The sequence below is a fragment of the Cherax quadricarinatus genome, chromosome 88, assembly GCF_038502225.1.
Source record: "Cherax quadricarinatus isolate ZL_2023a chromosome 88, ASM3850222v1, whole genome shotgun sequence".
Classification (NCBI taxonomy): Eukaryota; Metazoa; Arthropoda; class Malacostraca; order Decapoda; family Parastacidae; genus Cherax; species Cherax quadricarinatus.
Window position 1 is genome coordinate 5,553,917 of NC_091379.1, and position 27,919 is coordinate 5,581,835.

General features: G+C 38.1%; 1 protein-coding gene across 1 annotated transcript; it reads left to right on the top strand.

Annotated features, from left to right (window-relative positions):
* Window positions 1-867: 867 nt before the first annotated feature.
* Window positions 868-27,791, top strand: LOC128698537 (integral membrane protein 2B). The gene is made up of 7 exons (XM_053790805.2): window positions 868-1,014; window positions 3,366-3,557; window positions 9,545-9,649; window positions 14,268-14,417; window positions 19,249-19,363; window positions 19,946-20,092; window positions 23,368-27,791. Exons 1-7 carry the CDS (start codon window positions 946-948, stop codon window positions 23,484-23,486), a joined length of 897 nt encoding a protein of 298 aa, XP_053646780.1. The 5' UTR covers window positions 868-945; the 3' UTR covers window positions 23,487-27,791.
* The last annotated feature ends 128 nt before the right edge of the window (window positions 27,792-27,919 follow it).

Here is a 27,919-nt window from a genome sequence, read left to right on the forward strand (position 1 = left end):
AATAATAATAATATTTCCATTGGAGTCCTTTGTTGGGTTATTATTGGCTTCAGGTGAATTGTCTTTGTGGATCCCCAGACACATATAGCGCAGGTGAGTTAGAGAAAGATCAGTGAGTAGTATAATGTAAGTAGTGCTGTTTGTGGTACATAATAAAGTATCTTTGAAATGATGCCAACTGTTTTGGATACTTTGTGATAGATATGAGTGTTGAATGTCAAGTTGCTGTCTAGGTGCAGACCCAGAAATTTTCCCTCATTATGTTTAGCAATAAGAGTATTGTTAATGATAATGTTTAATTAGACATGACTTTCTCTGCTCCCAAACGTAATATAAAAGGTTTTGTTAAAGTTATTATTAGTAGTGTGGACACTGACACCACACACGTTATCCTGCGGTTATTATAGATCACATGCTGGAATATGACTATCTTCCTTACGAATAACACAAAAATAACCTTGGTTGATTTATTCTAATGAAAATATACTATATTCCTGCAAAATATATTAATAGCGTATATCCTTTAAGCGAAGTGCCTGAAGGTTAACCTGCCGCAGAAGTCACTTGATCCAAATTAACAAAAATTTTCATGTTAGCAGCGTTCCATGACGTAGAAAATGATTGTTGATTGAGTGCCATTAATGGCCATAAGTGGCACTGTATTTACCAACAGGACGTGGCTCTCCATGAAATCACGCCAGTATAAACACCAGCATCACCATGTCTATCCATGACGCTAAGAGGATCAGATACCTTATATTAGAAGACACAGGAGAATTAGAATCCAAGTTTACTGGATTATATGGTGTTGGATCGTACATGTTAGTGTGAGTTGTAGTGTTGATATGTGTGTATTGATTATTACAGCGTAGTTGGTAGTGGCGGCCGAGCAGCAGTGGTGGTGTGTTGTACTAGCTCACTCTCTCTCTCTCTCTCACCTCCACCATGACCATCGTCACTAAGCCAAAGACAGATAAGAAGCTGGAGAAGCCTCTCGTCGCCAACGAGATCGTGGTAAGACGCTAAAATACCATCAATTAGGTGGTCGTGTTGGGCCCTGGGCAGCCTCGCCCAGTAACAGGAAGTGATTTGATGTCGGGATCTTAATTAAGAGTAATTACTGTTACTTAATGACCCCAGAGTCTAATTTATGACCATAGTTGAATGATTTAGCTGTTTTAACTTTTAAGGTATAATGATATATTACAAGGACCACATTGGAAATAAGTCCTTTGACATTTTTGGGTTATCCTGGTTAATTAACATTGCAATAATTGTACTAATGTGTACCTGTGCCTAAATAAACTTACTATTACAAACTTTTAAACTGTTACAAAGTTTTAATGCACTTTGTTAAATACTGACGCTGTAGGTGAGTCAAGACTCGAAATATCAATAAATTTGACGGACTCGGCAAATATTAATCTATTTGGGTTACCGGGTCAGTAATTGTTATTTAATAATGAATATTTTAGTAATTATTAACACTAAAGAAAATAATGTCCTTGTTATTCAGCCATTCGACATTCTTATCTCCAACTTATCGTTGTTTCAAAGGTCACTTTTCTTAATTAAATGTCAAGAATTTCATAGTTTTCATTAATGCTAAAATTGTATTGTACAATTAAAAGTTTCAGTCAATAATATCTTCTTTTTTAAGGTTACGACTGAATTTTGTCTATAAACTATTTTTAAGGGGATGACATGAAAGTTTTCCATTTTCTTTTAATGTCACCTCCACAAAACTGCCTTTAAATGTTTATTAAAGAAACTTCCAGAAGTGTTCTTCTAGATGACTGAGACCAGATTAACAATTCCAGAGGATTAATAACCCAGGATAAGCCAAGTACTGGCTTCCACCAGGGAACAGACCAGATGGACTTTGTACTTCCCTTATATTGAAGTAATCTCTAGATACAATTAATAATCCCTGGAGATATATACTTAGTAATCCCAATAAATACACTTAGTAAACCTCCTAGATACAATTCCCTAAATTCACTTAGTAATCTATATACTTAGTCATCTGCTGGATACACTTGGTAAACCCCCCTGGATACACTTACCTGGAGTTTACCTGGAGATGATTTCGGGGTTCAACGCCCCCGCAGCTCGGTCTGAGACCAGGCCTTGTGGTGGATCAGGGTCAGATCAACCAGACTTGGTAATACCCCCTGGATACACTTGGTAATCCCCCCTGGATACCCTTGGTTATCCCCCTGGATACATGTGCTTATCCCCTGGATACACTTGGTTATCCCCCTGGATACACTTGGTACTCCCCTGGATACACTTGGTAATCCCCCAGATACACTTGGTTATCCCCCTGGATACACTTGGTACTCCCCTGGATACACTTGGTAATCCCCCAGATACACTTGGTAATCCTCCCAGATACACTTGGTAATCAAAAGATACACTTGGTAATCCCCCTGGATGCACTTAGTAATTCCCCAGGATACACTTGGTAATCCCCCAGGATACACTTGGTAATTCCCCAGGATACACTTGGTAATTACCCCCCAGATACACTTGGTAATCCTTCTGGATACACTTGGTAATCCCCGGATATACTTGGTAATCCCCCAGGATACACTTGGTAATCCCCCCTGGATACACTTGGTAATCCCCCTTGGATACACTTGGTAATCCCCCTTGGATACACTTGGTAATCCCCCAGGATACACTTGGTAATCCCCAGGATACACTTGGTAATCCTCCCTGGATACACTTGGTAATCCCCCCTGGATACACTTGGTAATCCCCCCTGGATACACTTGGTAATCCCCCTGGATACACTTGGTAATCCACCCTGGATGCACTTGGTAATCCACCCTGGATACATTTGGTAATCCACCCTGGATACACTTGGTAATCCACCCTGGATACACTTGGTAATACCCCTGGATACACTTGGTAATCCACCCTGGATACACTTGGTAATCCACCCTGGATACACTTGATAATCCACCCTGGATACACTTGGTAATCCTCCCTGGATACACTTGGTAATCCTCCCTGGATACACTTGGTAATCCCCCATGGATACACTTGGTAATCCCCCATGGATACACTTGGTAATCCCCCATGGATACACTTGGTAATCCCCATGGATACACTTGGTAATCCCCATGGATACACTTGGTAATCCCCCATGGATACACTTGGTAATCCCCCTGGATACACTTGGTAATCCCCCCAGGATACACATGGTAATATCCCCAGATACACTTAGTAATTCCCCCTGATGGTACATGTTTACTGTAAAGGAATAAACACCTTATTTGTTCCCAGTACTGCCATTCTTATTCACTTGGTAGAGGTAGAAAGGTACAGATAAATTTGAATAAACTTTGTCCCATCAGGGTACAGAATGTGGGGTAGATCACACTGTACTGGACCCCAACAGTGGTGACGTCGAGGCATGGCTCTCCTCCAGTGCTCGCCGTCGTGTGTCCACAGCTACAACCATCTGTGTCTTCATCACTGCACTTATGGTTATGAGCATTGGCATCATTGGAGGCGTTTACCTGTACCGTGCATTCTCACGTCACCAGGCCAGTAAAAATACCTTGTTCATTGATGGTTTTCAGGCTTCTTTAACAGCTAACTGCTGTCTACTTAAGAGATTTTGGTATATCTTTTGTAAAAATTTTTCTTTATAAATGGTTTTGGAATAATATATAGGTTTTGATACACCAGCACATGTATCTGTATTATTTTGCTTGCTGATTAACTTCATCTTACCTAAATTTAAAACTGGCATATTGAAATGCTGTAGGTATGAAACATATTGTATACATATACTGTATAGTACAATATACAGCCTCTCCTCACTTAACGACGTAGTTCCCTTCCTAAGACCTCATCAGTAAACGAATTCGTCGCTAAGTGAGGAGCATACTAATGGTAGTGGGTTTGTGTCAACCATCTTTGATATTGTTTATTAATGTCACCTTTGAACCATTTATAATATTTCTGTTATATTTTTTAAATTTTTATACAGTAGTTTACTGTATATTGTAATAAACAGAATAGAGGAAATCAACTCTGATATACAGTGGAACCTCGAGTTTCGGCCGCCCTGAATATCGGCCGCTTCAAGTTTCAACCGCTTTTTTCAGCTAAATTTTGTCCCGCATTTCAGCCTGTGCCCTGTGTTTTGGCCTGCATACCAGACCTGTCTGCCTGCAGGCGTCATGAGCGAGTCTAGCTTTCTTTATCCTTGAGTGAACATTACCCTGCGCACTCGTCCAAACATTTCATTTGTTGTGTTTAGTGATTGTGACTGTGAAATAAGCCACCATGGGCACTGGTAAAGAAAGTGAGAAACACGATAGAATTGAAGAAAGTGTAGCAAAGTACCAAAGTGGAGGAGGAAGAGAGAGGGGAGAATGTGCCTTCTTCAGTGGTTCTACGATATGTACAATACTAAAACAGCACGAGTCGATAAAGGCTATAATGCCAGCCAGCTCTAAAGTGTAGCATTAACAATGTAGCAAGTAAGTTAAACGATTAATCGATAGAAAAAGGACAGCACGAAACCGATTCCTCCAACATTGTCGGAGTTATATAGGGTGACTGACAACACTGCCGGCTCTGCTGGCGCCATCACCACAACTGTGTAAGGCTTATCTTTCAGTGGCCCTTATACACCCAACAACAAACAACACGGCAACACTCGTCAGTTAGGGGGACAGACATATATTTTATTCATTCTAGAGTATACAGTGGACCCCCGCTTAACGATCACCTCCCAGTGCGATCAATTATGTAAGTGTATTTATGTAAGTGCGTTTGTACGTGTATGTTTGGGGGTCTGAAATGGACTAATCTACTTCACAATATTCCATATGGGAACCTGGCACCTGAACATACTTCTGGAATGAAAAAAAATCAGTTAACCGGGGGTCCACTGTATATCATGTTTCTGTTATTAATATTGTTTATTATGTCACATTAGAAGAATTGTGCTAAATGAATAAGCCATAGAGTTGAAATTAGTGTCATGTTGAAGGACTATCTTGTCCTGCCTCCAAACAAACTCTCCTGCCTCTCTCATATGCAAACAAGAGTGTTACATAAAGGTAAAACTGATTTAAATGTTCATTTATATTTATTTCTCATTGTTTTCTGTATGTAAAACTATAGTACAGTGGAACCTCAAATATCGAACTTTCTTCAGTCCAGAAGGCTGTTCGAGTGCCTTTACCGAATGAATTTATTCCCATCAGGAATAATGTAAATTAGATTAGTCCATTTCAGACCCTCAAAAATACACTTATAAAAGCACTTACAAAAATACACTTACATAATTGGTTGTGTTGGGAGCAGTTCAATTTTTGAGGTTCCACTGTATTTATTCTTTAAAAAAATAATTTTTTTTGTGAATGTTTTTGGGTGGAATGGATTAATTGGATTTACATTATTTCTTATGGGAAATATTGTTTCGACTTTAGGCCGTTTTGACTTTAGGCCTAGGAAACGAATAGATTTGTCAGTTAAAAACAGAGTAGGGGAGTTAGTAGATGGGGAGATGGAGGTATTGGGTAGATGGCGGGAATATTTTGAGGAACTTTTAAGTGTCGACGAAGAAAGGGAGGCAGTAATTTCATGCATTGGCCACCAGGGAGGTATACCATCTCTTAGGAATAAAGAAGAGCAGGATGTGAGTGTGGGGGAGGTACGTGAGGCATTACGTAGAATGAAAGGGGGTACAGCAGCTGGAACTGATGGGATCATGACAGAAATGTTAAAAGCAGGGGGGATATAGTGTTAGAGTGGTTGATATTTTTGTTTAATAAATGTATGAAAGAGGGGAAGGTGCCTAGGGATTGGCAGAGACCATGTCTAGTTTGTTATATAAAGGGAAGGGAGACAAAAATTATAGAGGAATTAGTTTACTGAGTATACCAGGAAAAGTGTATGGTAGGGTTATTATTGAAAGAATTAGAGGTAAGACAGAATGTAGGATTGCAGATGAGCAAGGAGGTTTTAGAGTGGGTAGGGGATGTGTAGATCAAGTGTTTACATTGAAGCATATATGTGAACATTATTTAGATAAAGATAGGGAAGTTTTCATTGCATTTATGGATTTAGAAAAGGCATATGATAGTGGATAGGGGAGCAATGTGGCAGATGTTGCAAGTATATGGAATAGGTAGTAAGTTACTAAATGCTGTAAAGAGGATAGTGAGGCTCAGGTTAGGGTGTGTAAAGGAGAGGGAGACTACTTCCCGGTAAAAGTAGGTCTTAGACAGGGATGTGTAGTGTCACCATGGTTGTTTAACCCTTTCAGAGTTTCGGCCGTACTAGTACGGCTTACGCGCCAGTGTCCATGACGTACTAGTACGCATAAATTCTAGCACCTTCAAATCTAGTGAGAGAAGATAAGTTAAGAGAGATAAAATAAGATTTCGTTTGGATTTTTAACCCCGGAGGGTTACCCACCCAGGATAACCCAAGAAAGTCAGTGCATCATCGAGGACTGTCTAACTTATTTCCATTGGGGTCCCCCAGGATGCGACCCACACCAGTCGACTAACACCCAGGTACCTATTTGCTGCTAGGTGAACAGGACAACAGGTGTAAGGAAACGTGTCGAAATGTTTCCACCCGCCGGGAATCGAACCCGGGCCCTCCGTGTGTGAAGCGGGAGCTTTAGCCACCAGGCCTGGTGACTGGTAGGCCTGGGCTGGTAGGGCTACATATGAAAGAATGGGTCTCTGTGGTCAGTGTGCACAGTATAAAAAAATTCCTGCAGCACACAGTGCATAATGAGAAAAAAAACTTTGACCGTGTTTTTGGATTAAAACAGCGAATTTGCACTATATTTTCGTATGGTATTTATTGTTGTATTCTAGTTTTCCTGGTCTCATTTTATAGAATGGAAGACATATTACAGAAATTGAGATGATTTTGACTGGTTTTACAATGAAAAGTACCTTGAAATTGAGCTCAAAGTAGCAGAAATGTTCGATTTTTACCAACGTTCAAAAGTAAACAAATCATGCTAAGCGTCCAATACACGTCAACAGGCGAGTCTAATATTCTTTCACAAATGCGCCGATAATATTTATACCATTTCTACACTAATGCAGTAGTCTGCATAACAGTAAATCTTAATTTTTTTGTGAGAATAAAAATTCAAAGTGGAAAGCAAAAGAAATGTAAGAGGGGCCTGGGGACGTGACTAATGAACAGAGGAAATGTTATTTTAGTGCCAGGAATGTCTTGTTTATTCTGGACCCTATTTGGAAATTGGCATCTTTTGAAATTTGTGAAATTGGCAAAATTGCTAAATTTAGACCACTGTATTGGATAGTTGAAATTGGTAAATTGGTGGTTTCTTGTACTTATTCAATAGAAAAAAATGGAGTTCTAGCACAATAGTTATGATTTTTGTCGACTAGTACATTGGAATCGGCCAAAAATAGGGCTCAAAGTGGGCAAAATCGCTGATGCATAAACATCGTCGAGACCGCTAACTTCGTGAGAGCATAATTCCGTAAGTTTTCCATCAAATTTCATACTTTTGGTGTCATTATGATCAGGAAAAGATTCTCTATCTTTTCATAAGAAAATTTTTTTTTTTTTTTTTTTTTTTTTTATTTTTTTTTTTTTTTTTTTTTTTTTTTTTTTTTTTTTTTTTAAATTTGGGGGATTCTGAGAGCAAGTCTCTGAGAGGACCTGTGGACCCTGAAAGGATTAATATATTTATAGATAGGGATGTAAAAGAAGTAAATGTTAGGGTGTTCGAGAGAGTGGTGGGATTAAATTATGGGGAATGAAATACAAAATGGGAATTGACAGTTACTTTTTGCTGATGATACTGTGCTTATGGGAGATTCTAAAGAAAAATTGCAAAGGTTAGTGGACGAGTTTGGGAGTGTGTGTAAAGGTAGAAAGTTGAAAGTGAACATAGAAAAGAGTAAGCTGATGAGGGTATTAAATGATTTAGATAAAGAAAAATTGGATATCAAATTGGAGAGGAGGATTATGGAAGAAGTGAATATTTTTCAGATATTTGGGAGTTGACGTGTCAGCGGATGGATTTATGAAGGATGAGGTTAATCATAGAATTGATGAAGGAAAAATGGTGAGTGGTGCGTTGAGGTATACGTGGAGATAAAAAATGTTATCTATGGAGGCAAAGAAGGGAATGTATGAAAGTATAGTGTTACCAACACTATGGGTGTGAAGCTAGGATTGTAAATGCTGCAGTGAGGAGACAGTTGATGTCCTGTCTAAGGGCAATGTGTGATGTAAATATTATGCAGAAAATTCGGAGTGTGGAAATTAGGAGAAGGTGTGGAGTTAATAAAAGTATTACTCAGAGGGCTGAAGAGGGGTTGTTGAGGTGGTTTGGTCATTTAGAGAGAATGGATCAAAGTAGAATGACATGGAGAGCATATAAATCTTTAGGGGTAGGAAGGCGGGGTCATCCTCGAAAAGTTGGAGGGAGGGGGTAAGGGAGGTTTTGTGGGCGATGGGCTTGGATTTCCAGCAAGTGTGCATGAGCATGTTAGGCAGGAGTGAATGTAGGTGAATGGTATTTGGGACCTGACGAGCTGTTGGAGTGTGAGCAGGGTAATATTTAGTGAAGGGATTCAGGGAAGCCGGTTATTTTTATATAGCGGTTAATTTTATATACTGGAAATGGGAAGTACAGTGCCTGCACTTTAAAGAAGGGGTTTGGGATATTAGCAGTTTGGAGGGATATGTTGTGTATCTTTATATGTATATGCTTCTAAACTGTTGTATTCTGAGCACCTCTGCCAAAACAGTGATTATGTGTGAGTGAGGTGAAAGTGTTGAATAATGATGAAAGTATTTTCTTTTTGGGGATTTTCTTTCTTTTTGGGTCACCCTGCCCTGGTGGGAGATGGCCGACTTGTTAAAAAAAAAATTACATACATACACACAATAATAGCAAAAGAATAAATAATAATTGAACTCAATCCTCATTACTGTGGCGGTGTTTGTATAGGCATGGTAATCCCAGTGATGGTGCCTAGTATCAGATATCAGCAGTTTATGCTCTGTAACTTAGACTGCAGCTACAGAGCTGTGGCTTGTCTACTGTGTGGTTTCAAGCTTTACTGTTCGTCGGTCTACCATCTTATTGCTTCAGAAAATACTAAATATGTGTACATTCTTTTTAAAGAGGGGAAAGTACCTATATAAAGGGAAGAGGGACAAAATGTAAAAATTTTAGAGGAATAAACCTACTGAGTATACCTTGTCAAGTGCATGGTATTTAGATAAAGGTAGGGAAGTTTTTGTTGCTTTTATGGATTTAGAAAAGGCTGTTGATAGGGGAGCAATGTGGCAGATATTGCAAGTGTGTGGAATAAGTGGTAAGTTACTAAATGCTGTAAAGAGTTTTTATGAGGATAGTGAGGCTTAGGTTAAGTTCATGAAAGGTATGTGCCAAATTTGCCATATACAATAGTCACTGTACTACTGTATATGTATGTCATGTAGTTTTAAATATGTAATGGATTATGTTTAAAACTTAAATTTTACTGTTCATTATTTTCAGATGTCTCGTTTCCGTGGGTGGTGTGGGATTCCATATGAACGTGATTCTCTTCATCTCATGGGCAACCCCAAACTTCCCCTTGGAGGCAACCCTGCCATTTACAAGGTAAACTATGCACTAGCTTTAAATTCATTTGCAAAGTAAAGTTTGAATTACAGTGGACCCCCGGTTTACGATATTATTTCATTCCAGAAGTATGTTCAGGTGCCAGTATTGACCGAATTTGTTCCCATAAGGAATATTGTGAATTAGATTAGTCCATTTCAGACCCCCAAACATACACATACAAATGCACTTACATAAATACACTTACATAATTGGTCGCATTGGGAGCTGATCGTAAACCGGAGGTCCACTGTACTTGCAAAGCTTTGTATCCGACACTAGCAAGCCATGGTACTCAAGTCACGTACGTATATAATAATAATAAATGAGTAGCATCCTCAGAGTTTTCTTTTATACTGATTTGTTTATACATTATACAAAATATTACACAATGTATATATAACTTAATTTCATATGTGCCTTTAATAATATTTACCATAACATTTATTTTCAAAGCATTCAAACTGTCCATCTTCTTACAGCCTTGTTTTGTCTGAAAAGTGTAGCGTACATAACAGTAGCACAAATCTATTCACTGGTATAATGTCACCGAAAGCTGGGGTTGAAATCAGGCGGTCTCAACAAGTATGTGTTGACACTGTGCTTGTACACATGTGATATAAACATTATTGTCGCAAAGAACAGATACATCTCTGCCACAGTTGTGTCCGTCCACTGGTGTAGGCGTGATCTTGGTGAAAGAATTGTGTTTGCCATGGTGTACTCAAAGTATGTATTGCTTTCCCTGACAATAATGTCCATCAGGGGTTCATCGAAGAATAACTGAAAGTATTCCAGTTCAGTAGCATTGTTCCCAAGTGTATATGATGGCCGTATTCCATTTTGTGTTTCATCAAAGTCATGTGGATTAGGAACAAAATTGTCACCTTGCTGCCAATCCCAGATGCGGTCTGCTGGTGGGTTCTGGATATTGAAAGGTGGTTGTGGTTGTGGATGTTGTGGGAGTGTGGGGTTGGTTGAGGCTGGTTGTGGCTGTGCTGAGTTAGCAGCATTGGTAGTAGCATGGCCCGCTGCTGGTGCCACATGACTCATGCCACCACCACTATCACCATCTGCTGCCTCGCTCACATCATTCATACCCATTGTAACAATATCATCATCTTCACTATCAGTTTGTGGTGTAGGGCCACAGGATGTACTCCGAGATTTACTCCTTCCCCTTGGAACAACATATGACACACTACCAGAATGCATGCTATGTCATACATACTGCTGCTTCACTGGAGAATATTCACCCTAACTGTAGCAACTAGACCTGCTTTCAATAGCTTTGAAATCACTATCACTATCACTGCTCACATCTGAGTCTTGTACATGGGTAAATAGTTTCCTCTTTCGTCCTGGTTCAGATGAACTTGAATGAGACAGCCCAGCACCAGATGTGGATGGTTGTGGGTCATCTTGATTTTCATCACTAACTACGTTTTCCTGGGCGCTGCTTTTGGTCACACCCACTCCAAAACCATGAAATTCACTTTCACTGGCACTTCCATCACTGTTAGAGTTATCACTTGGGAACAAAAGACCTCCAATCTACTGAGGAGTGAGGTACTTCTTACCGCGAGGCATGGTGAAAATGGACTACCAAGATGGCGTTCCCACAATGCACCACTGAGCCCCCAATTTTTTCACAGGGTGCATACCCACCACTCAGACCCACTCGCTCTCATGTAGGCCTATCAGCTTTCTCCCGCTTGATTTGAAGCCGCTAGAATTTATGCGTATAAATACGTCAAACACGATGGCTTGCAAGACGTATATATACTACCGAAACAGTCAGAGGGTTTATAAAAACTGTCTTCAAATATACAGTGGACCCCCGGTTCACGTCATTAATCCGTTCCTGAGAGCTCATCGTAAGGCAAAATTATCGGAAAGCGAATCAATTTTCCCCATAAGAAATAATGGAAATCAATTAATCCGTGCAAGACACCCAAAAGTATGAAAAAAAAGACTTTTACCACATGAAATATTAAGTTTAATGCAATAGAATAATTACAGTAGCAATAATAAAAATAGAATAAACACAATAGAATAATTGACACTTACCTTTAACCCTTTGAGGGTCGACAGGCGCTCTCAGAAACTCGTTCTCAGGGTCGGCCAAATTTAAAAAAAAAAATTATTTTTTCTTATGAAAAGATAGAGAATCTTTTCCCGATCATAATGACACTAAAATTATGAGATTTGATGGAAAACTTACGGAATTATGCTCTCGCAAAGTTAGCGGTCTCGGCGATGTTTACGCATCGGCGATTTTGCCCAATTTGAGCCCCATTTTCGGCCAATTCCTCTGTACTAGTCGACAAACAACATGAATATTTCGCTAGAACTACATTTTTTCTATTGAATGAGTGCAAGAAACCACCCATTTACCATTTTCAACTATCCAATACAGTGGTCAGAATTTAGCAATTTTGCCAATTTCACACAAATTTCAAAAATGCCAATTTCCGAATAGTGTCCAGAACAAACAAGAAATGCATTCCTGGCACTAAAATGACATTTCTTCTGCTCATTAGTCACGTCTCAAGGCCCCTTTTACATTCTTTTGCTTTCCACTTTGAATTTTTATTCTCACGAAAAATAGAAGATTTACTGTTATGCAGACTACTGCATTAGTGTAAAAAATAATATAAATCATATTGGCGCAATTGCAAAAGAATGTTAGACTCACCAGTTGACGTGTATTGGACGCTTGGCATGATTTGTTTACTTTTGAACTTTGGTAAAAATCGAACATTTCTGCTACTTTGAGCTCAATTTCAAGGTACTTTTCATTGTAAAACCAGTAAAAATCATCTCAATTTCTGTGATATGCATTCCATTCTATAAAATGAGACCAAGAAAACTAGAATACAACAATAAATACCATACGAAAATACAGTGCAAAGACGCTGTTTTATGCCAAAAAAAACGTAAAAGTTTTTTTTTTCTCATTATGCACTGTGTGCTGCAGGATTTTTTTTATACTGTGCACACTGACCACATAGACCCATTCTTTCATATGGAGGCCTACCAGCCTCTTCCCGCGAGATTTGACGGCGCTAGAATTTATGTGTACTAGTACGTCAAAAACCCCTGCGCGTAAGACGTACTAGTACGTCCGAAACCCTCAAAGGGTTAATGAAGATCTGGTGATGATTGATGGGATGGGAGGAGGGGAGAGTGTTTAAGTTTTTAATGTTCAGAAGGGGAATCCTCCTCCATTAGGACTTAAGGTAGCAAGTTCTTTTCCGGGGTTACTTCCCTTCTTTTAATTCATTGAATTCATGCACATATTTTTCAGCCACTTTCCACTTTCATACTTTGCAATTATCTCTTTCTTCATTTCAGTAGTCATTAGCACCGTTGGTCTCGAAGGGTTGGCACTAGAAGCTTTCTTGGGGCCCATGGTGACTTAATTTTCAGAAACAAGCACCAGAAACAGTGATAATATGGATAATATGGAATGTACCGAATGTATCCTTAGATGCACGCACACTGGCTGGCTTGTAAACACTGGCACACACGGGGCAGTTCAGGCCATATGTGGACATGTCTCGTACGAATCGTATCGCATACCGGGTTTTGTTACAGGAACAGGGGCAAATTTTTTGCGATATAACGCTTCGGATACCGGATTTATCGGTTACCGGTGACTTCGCGAACCAGGGGACCACTGTATAGTCTTTTGCAAATAAGTTTTCATTTCCATTTCTTATTTTTTGTTTATAATTTTGTAATTATATAATTTTCTTTGCATTAGTTTTATTAATATAAGCCCAGTGTGAAAATGTTATCCATATCTTATGGGTCTCGGTTATCTGAAAACTGTTGGATGCGTTTCTAAGGTCATGTGGTAGGTCATGAAGATTTGGCCACCCCTGCCATGTACAGTACAAGGGACCGTAGTGGTATATGTACTTTTAATTTTTAAACAGATCACAGGGGTAAGTTTGAGCTGTATGTACAAAGAATTTGAGGTTTAGTTATTGTAAATGAATATAAGCAGTTATAATTCTTACATCACCAAGTACAATACGTACTCCCTCAAGAGACAAGATAGCAAGTAAACAAATGATGGTGAATGTGTTGTCCTCTTTGGGTCACCCCTGCCTAGGCAGGAAATGGTAGTTGAGGGAAAAAATGCATATCATTTATTTGTGCTGAGCACATGAATGGTGCTTCATATTGTTCAATGTATCTGTACCGCTGCTTTTCACTATGTTCATGGGACTTACGCTTCATGCTGCTGGACATACTGTACCTCTGTCTGAAAAGTACTAAAACACATTCCTTGATAAGCTACTTTAACACTAGCACAAAGGAAAGACAAGGTCAAAATTAATTTGAAATTGTTTTTCAAAGATTTTTGATAAGTGCTGAAAAGCCAATACTTTTAGTACTTTCAAAAGGTTAAAAAGTAAACAGAAAAGCACTGAGAAAAGATGTGTTTGCTGTAAATACAGGGGGCAAATAAGAGTGGTGAAATAAGTAAATTTCTTATATAAAGATAAGGAAGTGCCTATACGTATACACTTGCTGTATTGTAATGTATATCATAATGAAGTGTTGTGCATATTAATTTGCATACATTTAATATTCCATTCTCAAGGGAGATGATGATGATGCAGAATGGACAACCTCTGATAGATTATTCAAGGAGGAGTTTGAGCTTGACTTGGAGGAGGACAGTTTTGAGAATATCCATGTTCCTGATTTTGGCATTGGCCGCCAAGGCCGCTTCATCCATGATTTCAAAGCTGTAAGTGGATAAATTTAAAAGGTTTTATGTGTTGTATGAAATTTATGTTAAAGTTCTAGAAATATTGTAATCAAAACATATGTACAGACTTCTTAGTTAGCTTAGATTATTTACTCAAGCATTATGTAAATACTTCATTATATGTAAATTTCTCTGTGGAAAAGAGCTAGAGGTTATTTTTATCAGTCCATACACTTGATTTGTAAGGAATTTCATGTGAAAAGGCAAAATTTAAAAAAAAAATCACTGCATTTTAAGCATTATTAAATTACAGAGCTTTTAAACTACTATTATTAAACAATATACAGAAATCTGGGAAATAGTATATATGTCATATAAACTTGTACATTTACCTCAGTGATTGGAGGGTGTATAAATCTATAGTAGAGGGAAGGAGGGGTAGGGGTGGAGGGGGGGCATGAAAGAGGTTTTGTGTGCAAGGGGCTTGGACATGCAGCAGGCATGTATGAGGGTGTTAGATAGGAGTGAATGGAGACGAATGGTTTTTGGGACTTGATGAGCTGTTGGAGTGTGAGCAGGGTAATACATGTATTTTGTAAAGGGATTCAGGGAAATTGGTTAGCCGGACTTTAGTCCTAAAGGAGAGAAATACATTGCCTGCACTTTAAAGGAGGGTTTTGGGATATTTGCTGCTTGGAGTGACACCTGAGCTGTTTTATCTGAGGACCTCTGCAAAGACTGATTATGTATGAAATGATAGTGAAAGTGTTTTTCATTTTTGGGTCATCCTACCTTGGCAGGAGACGGTCGACGTATTAAAAAAACTAGTGTTTGCTCGTCTCTCTCTAAGCCAGTTTTATATTTTTGACTAGTATTTATATTTTTGACTAGTAGGTTGGTAGACAGCAACCACCCAGGGAAGTACTACCGTCCTGCCAGATAACTGTGAAACAAAAACCTGTAACTGTTTTGCATGATGGTAGGATTGCTGGTTTCTTTTTCTGTCTCATAAACACGCTAAGATAACAGGGATATCTTGCTACTCCTACTTACACTTTGGTCACACTTCACAGACACGCACATGCATATATATATATATACATACATCTAGGTTTTTCTCCTTTTTCTAAATAGCTCTTGTTCTTTTTTTATTTCTTCTATTGTCCATGGGGAAGTGGAAAAGAATCTTTCCTCCGTAAGCCATGCGTGTCGTATGAGGCGACTAAAATGCCGGGAGCAATGGGCTAGTAACCCCTTCTCCTGTATACAATTACTAAAAAAGAGAAGAAGAAAAACTTTATAAAACTGGGTTGCTTAAATGTGCGTGGATGTAGTGCGGATGACAAGAAACAGATGATTGCTGATGTTATGAATGAAAAGAAGTTGGATGTCCTGGCCCTAAGCGAAACAAAGCTGAAGGGGGTAGGAGAGTTTCAGTGGGGGGAAATAAATGGGATTAAATCTGGAGTATCTGAGAGAGTTAGAGCAAAGGAAGGGGTAGCAGTAATGTTAAATGATCAGTTATGGAAGGAGAAAAGAGAATATGAATGTGTAAATTCAAGAATTATGTGGATTAAAGTAAAGGTTGGATGCGAGAAGTGGGTCATAATAAGCGTGTATGCACCTGGAGAAGAGAGGAATGCAGAGGAGAGAAAGAGATTTTGGGAGATGTTAAGTGAATGTATAGGAGCCTTTGAACCAAGTGAGAGAGTAATTGTGGTAGGGGACTTGAATGCTAAAGTAGGAGAAACTTTTAGAGAGGGTGTGGTAGGTAAGTTTGGGGTGCCAGGTGTAAATGATAATGGGAGCCCTTTGATTGAACTTTGTATAGAAAGGGGTTTAGTTATAGGTAATACATATTTTAAGAAAAAGAGGATAAATAAGTATACACGATATGATGTAGGGCGAAATGACAGTAGTTTGTTGGATTATGTATTGGTAGATAAAAGACTGTTGAGTAGACTTCAGGATGTACATGTTTATAGAGGGGCCACAGATATATCAGATCACTTTCTAGTTGTAGCTACACTGAGAGTAAAAGGTAGATGGGATACAAGGAGAATAGAAGCATCAGGGAAGAGAGAGGTGAAGGTTTATAAACTAAAAGAGGAGGCAGTTAGGGTAAGATATAAACAGCTATTGGAGGATAGATGGGCTAATGAGAGCATAGGCAATGGGGTCGAAGAGGTATGGGGTAGGTTTAAAAATGTAGTGTTAGAGTGTTCAGCAGAAGTTTGTGGTTACAGGAAAGTGGGTGCAGGAGGGAAGAGGAGCGATTGGTGGAATGATGATGTAAAGAGAGTAGTAAGGGAGAAAAAGTTAGCATATGAGAAGTTTTTACAAAGTAGAAGTGATGCAAGGAGGGAAGAGTATATGGAGAAAAAGAGAGAGGTTAAGAGAGTGGTGAAGCAATGTAAAAAGAGAGCAAATGAGAGAGTGGGTGAGATGTTATCAACAAATTTTGTTGAAAATAAGAAAAAGTTTTGGAGTGAGATTAACAAGTTAAGAAAGCCTAGAGAACAAATTGATTTGTCAGTTAAAAATAGGAGAGGAGAGTTATTAAATGGAGAGTTAGAGGTATTGGGAAGATGGAAGGAATATTTTGAGGAATTGTTAAATGTTGATGAAGATAGGGAAGCTGTGATTTCGTGTACAGGGCAAGGAGGAATAACATCTTGTAGGAGTGAGGAAGAGCCAGTTGTGAGTGTGGGGGAAGTTCGTGAGGCAGTAGGTAAAATGAAAGGGGGTAAGGCAGCCGGGATTGATGGGATAAAGATAGAAATGTTAAAAGCAGGTGGGGATATAGTTTTGGAGTGGTTGGTGCAATTATTTAATAAATGTATGGAAGAGGGTAAGGTACCTAGGGATTGGCAGAGAGCATGCATAGTTCCTTTGTATAAAGGCAAAGGGGATAAAAGAGAGTGCAAAAATTATAGGGGGATAAGTCTGTTGAGTGTACCTGGTAAAGTGTATGGTAGAGTTATAATTGAAAGAATTAAGAGTAAGACGGAGAATAGGATAGCAGATGAACAAGGAGGCTTTAGGAAAGGTAGGGGGTGTGTGGACCAGGTGTTTACAGTGAAACATATAAGTGAACAGTATTTAGATAAGGCTAAAGAGGTCTTTGTGGCATTTATGGATTTGGAAAAGGCGTATGACAGGGTGGATAGGGGGGCAATGTGGCAGATGTTGCAAGTGTATGGTGTAGGAGGTAGGTTACTGAAAGCAGTGAAGAGTTTTTACGAGGATAGTGAGGCTCAAGTTAGAGTATGTAGGAAAGAGGGAAATTTTTTCCCAGTAAAAGTAGGCCTTAGACAAGGATGTGTGATGTCACCGTGGTTCTTTAATATATTTATAGATGGGGTTGTAAGAGAAGTAAATGCGAGGGTCTTGGCAAGAGGCGTGGAGTTAAAAGATAAAGAATCACACACAAAGTGGGAGTTGTCACAGCTGCTCTTTGCTGATGACACTGTGCTCTTGGGAGATTCTGAAGAGAAGTTGCAGAGATTGGTGGATGAATTTGGTAGGGTGTGCAAAAGAAGAAAATTAAAGGTGAATACAGGAAAGAGTAAGGTTATGAGGATAACAAAAAGATTAGGTGATGAAAGATTGAATATCAGATTGGAGGGAGAGAGTATGGAGGAGGTGAACGTATTCAGATATTTGGGAGTGGACGTGTCAGCGGATGGGTCTATGAAAGATGAGGTGAATCATAGAATTGATGAGGGAAAAAGAGTGAGTGGTGCACTTAGGAGTCTGTGGAGACAAAGAACTTTGTCCTTGGAGGCAAAGAGGGGAATGTATGAGAGTATAGTTTTACCAACGCTCTTATATGGGTGTGAAGCGTGGGTGATGAATGTTGCAGCGAAGAGAAGGCTGGAGGCAGTGGAGATGTCATGTCTGAGGGCAATGTGTGGTGTGAATATAATGCAGAGAATTAGTAGTTTGGAAGTTAGGAGGAGGTGCGGGATTACCAAAACTGTTGTCCAGAGGGCTGAGGAAGGGTTGTTGAGGTGGTTCGGACATGTAGAGAGAATGGAGCGAAACAGAATGACTTCAAGAGTGTATCAGTCTGTAGTGGAAGGAAGGCGGGGTAGGGGTCGGCCTAGGAAGGGTTGGAGGGAGGGGGTAAAGGAGGTTTTGTGTGCGAGGGGCTTGGACTTCCAGCAGGCATGCGTGAGCGTGTTTGATAGGAGTGAATGGAGACAAATGGTTTTTAATACTTGACGTGCTGTTGGAGTGTGAGCAAAGTAACATTTATGAAGGGATTCAGGGAAACCGGCAGGCCGGACTTGAGTTCTGGAGATGGGAAGTACAGTGCCTGCACTCTGAAGGAGGGGTGTTAATGTTGCAGTTTAAAAACTGTAGTGTAAAGCACCCTTCTGGCAAGACAGTGATGGAGTGAATGATGGTGAAAGTTTTTCTTTTTCGGGCCACCCTGCCTTGGTGGGAATCGGCCGGTGTGATAATAAAAAAAAAAAAAAAAAATAATTAGTTTTTAGGACTTGACTTGCTGTTGGTGTGTAGGCAAGGTAACATTTATGAAGGGATTCAGGGAAACTGGCAGGCCGGACATGATTCCTGGAGATGGGAAGTACAGTGCTGGCACTCTGAAGGAGGGGTGTTAATGTTGCAGTTTTATAACTGTAGTGTAAGCATGCCTCTGGCAAAACAGTGATGGAGTGAATGATGGAAGTTTTTTTTTTTTTTTTTTAAATTATTAGTATTTTACCTTGTCCAAAATGCTCTGCATAACTAAGAGCTTTCCACGTGTACTACTGTCATCAGATAATATAAAAAGCTATGTATGTTGTGGAAATAAAGTATTTGTTTGTTGCATTAAATAATAATTCTGGATTTTTGTAATCAGAACAAGACTGGCATCATTGATCTTACCTATGGTCGCTGTTATGTGATGCCTCTCGACCACGACCATGTTCTGCCTCCTCGCACCCTCTTGGATCTTATTAAGAAGATGTGGATGGGTAGGTGTAAGTGCTGAATACACTGAAGATGTGAATATAAAACTGTAGATGTTCTGCCACAAGGTTACACAAGTAATAATTTATGCTCAAACTATTTTTCATTGCTATTTCTGTTCAATATGTCATTATCTGTTCATTTTCTTTATCAGTTGGAATGTGCAAGAGCATAAGTACTCTTCACTTTTGAATTCTCTGCTTGCAAAAATTAGAATTAAGTGAACATTATGCACCAAATTTTGAGGATGACAATGCTTTTCTTCAGACTATTATTATTATAATGAAAAAGAAGTTCTAAATCCACTAGGGTCATACAGCGCTGTTTCTTCAGACAACTTTTCAGAACCTAACTTCTTGCACTATTACTACTACTACTACTACAAAAAAAAAAAATATTTGTGCATGTGTTGATAATAAATAGGAGAGAAATGTAAGTCGATGAGCTAAACAGGAGACAACAGACTTAAGTATATTGCAAGGCCTAAGTTAAATGATTACAGATTAAAAATATGGAAAATTACACATTAAATATCCAGGTAGAGTAGGAAATGGTTAGCTTGATAGCACTCTCTTTTAACCTTACAGGCTACTATAATGTAGATACTCAGGTGGTTCGTGAAACAATGCGCGTCACCTACCCACCAGTTGAGGACTTCAACACTCTTGGAACACACATTGCTAGATACTGCGCCAACTTCACCACCTTCCGCCTAGAACGTGTTTATCCTCATGGTAAATAATTTTTAATTTAAGAAGTGTATCAATTTTAAATTTATTTGGTAGCCCCACCATGTTTAATAATACTTCATGCCTTCAACTCTATTCTTTTCTTTAAATGAATATGTACATGGAATTTTTTTTTATATATTACACCTAATGACAGACAAACTGGAAGTATATAAATTTTTTTAAAGTATGTATTTTTCACTTAACAATGAACACAGCAAATGTCTAAAAAGGGATGATTACTCAACTTATAGGAGCTTACTATTTTTTGTTATTTGTTGAAAATAAGAAAAAGTTTTGGAGTGAGATTAACAAGTTAAGAAAGCCTAGAGAACAAATGGATTTGTCAGTTAAAAATAGGAGAGGAGAGTTATTAAATGGAGAGTTAGAGGTATTGGGAAGATGGAGGGAATATTTTGAGGAATTGTTAAATGTTGATGAAGATAGGGAAGCTGTGATTTCGTGTATAGGGCAAGGAGGAATAACATCTTGTAGGAGTGAGGAAGAGCCAGTTGTGAGTGTGGGGGAAGTTCGTGAGGCAGTAGGTAAAATGAAAGGGGGTAAGGCAGCCGGGATTGATGGGATAAAGATAGAAATGTTAAAAGCAGGTGGGGATATAGTTTTGGAGTGGTTGGTGCAATTATTTAATAAATGTATGGAAGAGGGTAAGGTACCTAGGGATTGGCAGAGAGCATGCATAGTTCCTTTGTATAAAGGCAAAGGGGATAAAAGAGAGTGCAAAAATTATAGGGGGATAAGTCTGTTGAGTGTACCTGGTAAAGTGTATGGTAGAGTTATAATTGAAAGAATTAAGAGTAAGACGGAGAATAGGATAGCAGATGAACAAGGAGGCTTTAGGAAAGGTAGGGGGTGTGTGGACCAGGTGTTTACAGTGAAACATATAAGTGAACAGTATTTAGATAAGGCTAAAGAGGTCTTTGTGGCATTTATGGATTTGGAAAAGGCGTATGACAGGGTGGATAGGGGGGCAATGTGGCAGATGTTGCAAGTGTATGGTGTAGGAGGTAGGTTACTGAAAGCAGTGAAGAGTTTTTACGAGGATAGTGAGGCTCAAGTTAGAGTATGTAGGAAAGAGGGAAATTTTTTCCCAGTAAAAGTAGGCCTTAGACAAGGATGTGTGATGTCACCGTGGTTGTTTAATATATTTATAGATGGGGTTGTAAGAGAAGTAAATGCGAGGGTCTTGGCAAGAGGCGTGGAGTTAAAAGATAAAGAATCACACACAAAGTGGGAGTTGTCACAGCTGCTCTTTGCTGATGACACTGTGCTCTTGGGAGATTCTGAAGAGAAGCTGCAGAGATTGGTGGATGAATTTGGTAGGGTGTGCAAAAGAAGAAAATTAAAGGTGAATACAGGAAAGAGTAAGGTTATGAGGATAACAAAAAGATTAGGTGATGAAAGATTGAATATCAGATTGGAGGGAGAGAGTATGGAGGAGGTGAACGTATTCAGATATTTGGGAGTGGACGTGTCAGCGGATGGGTCTATGAAAGATGAGGTGAATCATAGAATTGATGAGGGAAAAAGAGTGAGTGGTGCACTTAGGAGTCTGTGGAGACAAAGAACTTTGTCCTTGGAGGCAAAGAGGGGAATGTATGAGAGTATAGTTTTACCAACGCGCTTATATGGGTGTGAAGCGTGGGTGATGAATGTTGCAGCGAGGAGAAGGCTGGAGGCAGTGGAGATGTCATGTCTGAGGGCAATGTGTGGTGTGAATATAATGCAGAGAATTCGTAGTTTGGAAGTTAGGAGGAGGTGCGGGATTACCAAAACTGTTGTCCAGAGGGCTGAGGAAGGGTTGTTGAGGTGGTTCGGACATGTAGAGAGAATGGAGCGAAACAGAATGACTTCAAGAGTGTATCAGTCTGTAGTGGAAGGAAGGCGGGGTAGGGGTCGGCCTAGGAAGGGTTGGAGGGAGGGGGTAAAGGAGGTTTTGTGTGCGAGGGGCTTGGACTTCCAGCAGGCATGCGTGAGCGTGTTTGATAGGAGTGAATGGAGACAAATGGTTTTTAATACTTGACGTGCTGTTGGAGTGTGAGCAAAGTAACATTTATGAAGGGGTTCAGGGAAACCGGCAGGCCGGACTTGAGTCCTGGAGATGGGAAGTACAGTGCCTGCACTCTGAAGGAGGGGTGTTAATGTTGCAGTTTAAAAACTGTAGTGTAAAGGGAATTGGATCTGTGCTCCAGTTCCCTTAAGCTGGCAAGACAGTTCCCCCTTGATTATAATAATAATAATAATTAAAAACTGGAGCACCCTTCTGAATGATGGTGAATGATGGTGAAAGTTTTTCTTTTTCGGGCCACCCTGCCTTGGTGGGAATCGGCCAGTGTGATAATAAAAAAAAATAAAAAAATAATACATAATGATGAAATTTTGGTTAGTCACCAGCCCCCCCCCCCTTCCCATTTTCATTCCCCCTAAGAACTCTACAATCTACATAAAGTTAATTAATAAATAAGCAGGTTACATTCTATTGCCCCCCATATGTAATGTTCTTTTAGAAGCACAATGTGGAGTAACACTAGAATTAATACTTTATCACCTTACTTAAGATGTTTTTAAAAAAAATTTATTCCCTTGTGTACTCTTCCTTATTTCTTCTATACTCTCACTTGTATATACTGCTGTACGGTCATTTTTTGTAAGTCTCATTGGAAGAGGCAACAGCTTCAGATAGTCACATCAGCATGAAGTTTAATAACTTTCAGTTCCTTCATCAAGGGTCTTTAAAGCATTCGAAATTTCTGAGGAATATTTCAGTTAAGGTTCTCTCTCACTCTATAAGGCCATGGAACAAGAAATCAAATACTATAAATAAGGCACTAGTTTGTACAAAAAATATTTGCTGGTCTTCCAACACAAAATAAATGAAAGCAGGATGAAATACAGAACTGCACAAATATGGATTATTTGGGTGAAGCACTAAATCCATATGGGTCGTGCAACAACTGGGGAATTGAAGACAATCAGGTTTGATCCAAAGAAGAGGACTAAGTTCAATTCCTTGGATCAAGAGCCCCTCATCAGCTTCAAGGAACCTCCCTTGATGCAACAGAGATTGCAGTTCAAATATGTATCAGCATAAGAAAGGCCTTGCTAATAATAAATTATTTGCTGTAAACTGCCTCGTCCATTCTCAATTCAGAAACTTTCACTATAGTTGTATTAGTTTTTGGAAGAACAAAAAAAAAAAATTGTTCCTATTTTCATTTTTTAAAACTTAAAATATTTATTAAAAATGTATCTTACATTTACAGATATGAAGAAACGCAGTGTAAGTGAAGGCAAAGAAATAGAATTTGTGGAGTTTGCTGGCAAGAAGATTGTCCAGTTGACTATTCAGGATGATGGAAGCGAGACTCAACAGGAGCAGTGAGGAGTAGCTAAATATTACCAGGTACCTGTGAAACCTCTCCTGAGTAAGCAACCCAATTACACAGTTTTGCTCATGGTAGTGACACAAGAATGAATGAGCAATTGTTGTTGGGTAAGTCTGAACATCTGGTACAGAATTTGTGCCTGGCAAGTGTTCATACATTTGCTGGCAGCTTTATGAACATTATATGAATGAGATTGGCATGTAACTGGTAAGATGATTTCTGAAGATCTTAGGATAAATGTTAAATCTAGCAAGCAAAAGCAATAAAGTATGTAACTATTAGGATTGAGTACTATTGGACTTCAAAAAAAATGACTGGCCAAGGTAAACCCAGGTTAGCAAATGAAATCTTGACTGGGAATGTACAAAATTGTGCATTTGTCTATTGTTTGGCATGCAAGGGAAATATTATAACCAGTCTTTTCTGATATAAAAGTTCCTTTGAAGAATTTTGTATTTTTAAATAAATGAATATAGGTTGCCCAGTAGAAGAACCAGCATTGTGACAGAACATATCAAATGTATAAGATCAAATTGTCTTGTCTAAATTCTCTTACATATCTTGGTATATACTCTGTAATGTGACACAGGTGAACTCCGTAAGTCTATTTAAATGTTACAAAACTTGTTTTAAAATTTCCACCTGGGAATTTCATTAATATTTAGATTAGTGGATTGTCAGCACACAGGTTGTTTGCAAATGGTTGTGTCTTTATTAGAGGGCTTTTGTACGAGTTCATGATATTTAGAAACTTGGAATTTTAATTTGAAATTCTTGAATAAGGGCACCAATTGAAGGATGATTTTTTTTCTGGGTATTGGAGGATTTGTTTTGTCAACTGGTTGGAGAATTATGATCTACAGCTTGTCTTTATTGTATATTTATACATATTTAAGGTTCTGCATATGGTTAAGTATGTATTACAATAATATGAAGCTTAAGAAAGTAAATTTAAAATATAAAAAAAAAAACTGAGCACAATTCAGCATACCTTTGTTTTATGTAATTTCAATCATATGCTTTTCAGACCATAAATTTTCTGTTTAGTTTATGGTTTAGTCAATATATACTGTACAGTGTATTTACTTTTTCATATACAGTAATTTGTGTGTTCGTCATTCAAGAGAGATTTAGGATAATAAAGGGTTAGGGTATTTGCAGTGTACCAGTAGGGAATGTATTCTGACCATTAAAACTAGTAATTTTTTTTTATTTAAGTATTTTCAAAGCAATTTGACATTTTGGTTAATTATAGCAAATAAAAATATCTTAAATGATAATTATGCTAATTGAAGAGCTGTTGATATTAAAAGCTTGCAAGGAAATTTTTTTTACAGGAAAGATGTTGAAATTATTTATCAGTAAATTATTTGCTGGTAGTACAAGTTGATTAATGAAGGGTAAACTGCATTATTGTAGCTGAATTCTCCAATACAGTTGTGTATTCTTATTTATAGTTCACTAAACAGTCATGTTTGTGTAATTATATGTAGTGCCATTCTTGTTGTATTAATATAAATGTTTATTTATTTTTAAGAATTGGGTATGTATGTGTGTATTATATATATATATATATAATATATAAAATTAATGTTTTTCATGCCTCCATACTGAAGAGTATAATCACCCAGCCTGGACTTTTTTTATGTCACTGCTCATGAGAGGTTTCTGTAGGAGTAATATCACATTTTCAATATCTGATTCCCTTATGGACTATCGGGTTTAGTGCTTAAATTGATTATAATATAATTATGGACTTGTATAAATTTTTTTCCCACCTTACTGTTCCATAGTACATAGTATTGTCAAATAGATGTGAAGGGTCCAGGTTAACCTAGGGTGTTCAGGTTTCCCAGTATTCCAGTTTAATCGTTATTTTTACCAAAGAGTGTTCAGTGCATATCACAGAATAAGACATCTTTCCTTTCTGCCAACCATAGTTACAATTGTCCTCCAGCTGAAGAAAGTACTATTACCAAACTGTACATGTATTCTTGATAGGGATTACTGAATTGTACAAGCCAGAGAACCAGGTTGAACTATTGGCTGATAAATGTTAATTTATTAAATACAGTGTACTACTATAGCATCATATTGGCAATCCATGCCTTGTGACTTTTTAATCAGAATGGTTAGTTTTATGGAAGAAAAGTGAAGTGGCTAGAGTGCAAATTAGTCTGAGTGGATTATGTAGGTTGTATATTTGCTCAGTGTGTGTTTGAAGACTTAACAGTGATCTAGGTTAAAAACCAAGACTTCAGTTTAATACTCATTCATCCCAACAGTACCCTGGTTATTAAAGCCAGGGGATAACTAACAGACCTCATGTGGTACTTGCTCAGAGTTAAAAATATTGTTGGGTAAAACTACACAAGTGCAACTAATGTGACATTTTATTGTGGCAACATTTCGCTCTCCAGGAGCTTTATCAAGCAGTTACAAGCAATACATGGACACGGAGGGTATATATAGGCTTAGTGAGGTGTAATACTAGGGATGGTAGTAGTAATGTTAGTTGTAGTAGTACCACATTGTATTACTACTACTAGTATTACACCTCGCTCTAGGCCTGTATATACCCTGTGTCCATGTAATGTTGGTAACAGTTTGATCAAGCTCCTGGAGAGCAAAAGGTTGCCACAATAAAAGGTCACATAGTTGCACTTAGTGTCCTTTTACCTAACATAGTCAGTAATTCTACCAACATTAATTAAAAACATTGGCATGTTGAGAATGTTATTTAAATACATTTATTACAATTTTGCTATATTGGAATTTTCATTATTTTTGTAAAAGTAAATGTTGTATGAACTAGGGGGAAAACTTGTATACTGTATTTCCCCTGCGGCTAGGTTTTAAGTCTGGTATTTTATTCGTACATATAGAGGTGCATAAACTCCAATGATTCATGTATTCTGTTTCTTGGTTAATCACAGCTGTTTGTTTGAGACAGTGGCATTAACCAGCTGGAGGTTGGGGGAAAAAAAAAAAAAAGCTTTAAATGTGCTTTTCAAAAGGAGATTTGCCAAACATCAAGATTCATATATATTAATTGTTTTCAAGAGCATGTGAATTGTGTTCATTAATTTCTTTTAAAACGGGAAAGATTTTTAAATTCCATGATATAATTATTTGATAATCTGATAATCATACTTTAACTGGATCAGTAAACTTGACAGATCTCCCAGCATTACCCTCCAGCAAGCTTCACCCCAAAATATAGACTGCCATAGTGCTGCCTATTTTCTGATATTACTCCCTCCCCTTCCCCTATAAAATTTTGAGGCTAAAAATTATATGACCACTTAAGAGGAATCCCAAGTTGAGGCATTCTTATTTAGCTGTTGCTGTATTGAATAGTATCAAAGCCACACATTACATAACATTAAGCGCTGTATAGCCCTTGTGGCTTAGCGCTTCTTTTTGATTATAATAATAATACATAACATTATTACTTGGTGTCAAATGTAACAATGTGATTTTGCACCAAGTAGATTGTTGTTAATCAGATAGACATATAAACCTGTGGATATTCTATAGTACAAACAGTTTATCATGCACCACAATATCTTCTCACCAAATGCAAATTAGTTTATCTATTTACCTGCTTGCTTTACTATATTATTTATAAAAAAGGGAGGGGGGGGGGGGTTGAAGTATGGTTAAGGCATTAACAAATTAAATCAATCTACATACACATTACTTCAGTAATAAATGAAAACCAGGTACTTTAATCATTTTAAAAATGATTAATCTGCAACTTCATATAATTGGACTTCTCGTTAATGTAAATATTGTGGTATTACAGAACATAATACAGAAACATTGTAGCTCATGAATATTTTTGGCCTCACATTACTTCTCTTGAATACATAGCACAAACTAAAAAAAAAAAAAAAAGTGGTCATATATTAGTTTATATATAAATATATATTGAAAATTTTGAAGGGAAAATGTACTCCAATGATTTCATGAAACCTGGAATACGTATATATTTCTTCAGGGCAGTAGGCAGACAAATGATCTAACACAATACCTGTTGGTTATTTGGAGAATTTTTAATATTAAAATTGGCACTAGGTTTACGTAGTATTCAGTCGGGTACTGAAAGTTAGTTTGTATTGTACTGTACATATAAAAGTTCTCCAAATATCTTCTCTCTTACTTTAAAATGAAAGTTTAGTTATGAGATGAAAGTCTATCAAGTATTTTGAATTTCATAAATATTGGTGTTAACAGTTGCCTGGTGGATGGCATTAGACTGTAGTATTGCTCAAATGTTTATTTTTTTATATTCAGTATTATTATTATTATTATAATCAAGGGGGAAGCGCTAAACCCGGAGGATTATACAGCGCCTGGGGGGGGGGGGATATGTGGAAGGCATTCAGGCTTAATTCGGGGAACTGGAGCACAGATCCAATTCCCT

Excerpts from the sequence above, each read along its gene's own strand:
- LOC128698537 (XM_053790805.2), top strand. The coding sequence starts at position 946 with ATGACCATCGTCACTAAGCCAAAGACAGATAAGAAGCTGGAGAAGCCT. Across the intron at positions 3,558-9,544 it reads GTGCATTCTCACGTCACCAG|ATGTCTCGTTTCCGTGGGTG; the intron begins GCCAGTAAAAAT and ends CATTATTTTCAG. Across the intron at positions 9,650-14,267 it reads GCAACCCTGCCATTTACAAG|GGAGATGATGATGATGCAGA; the intron begins GTAAACTATGCA and ends TCCATTCTCAAG.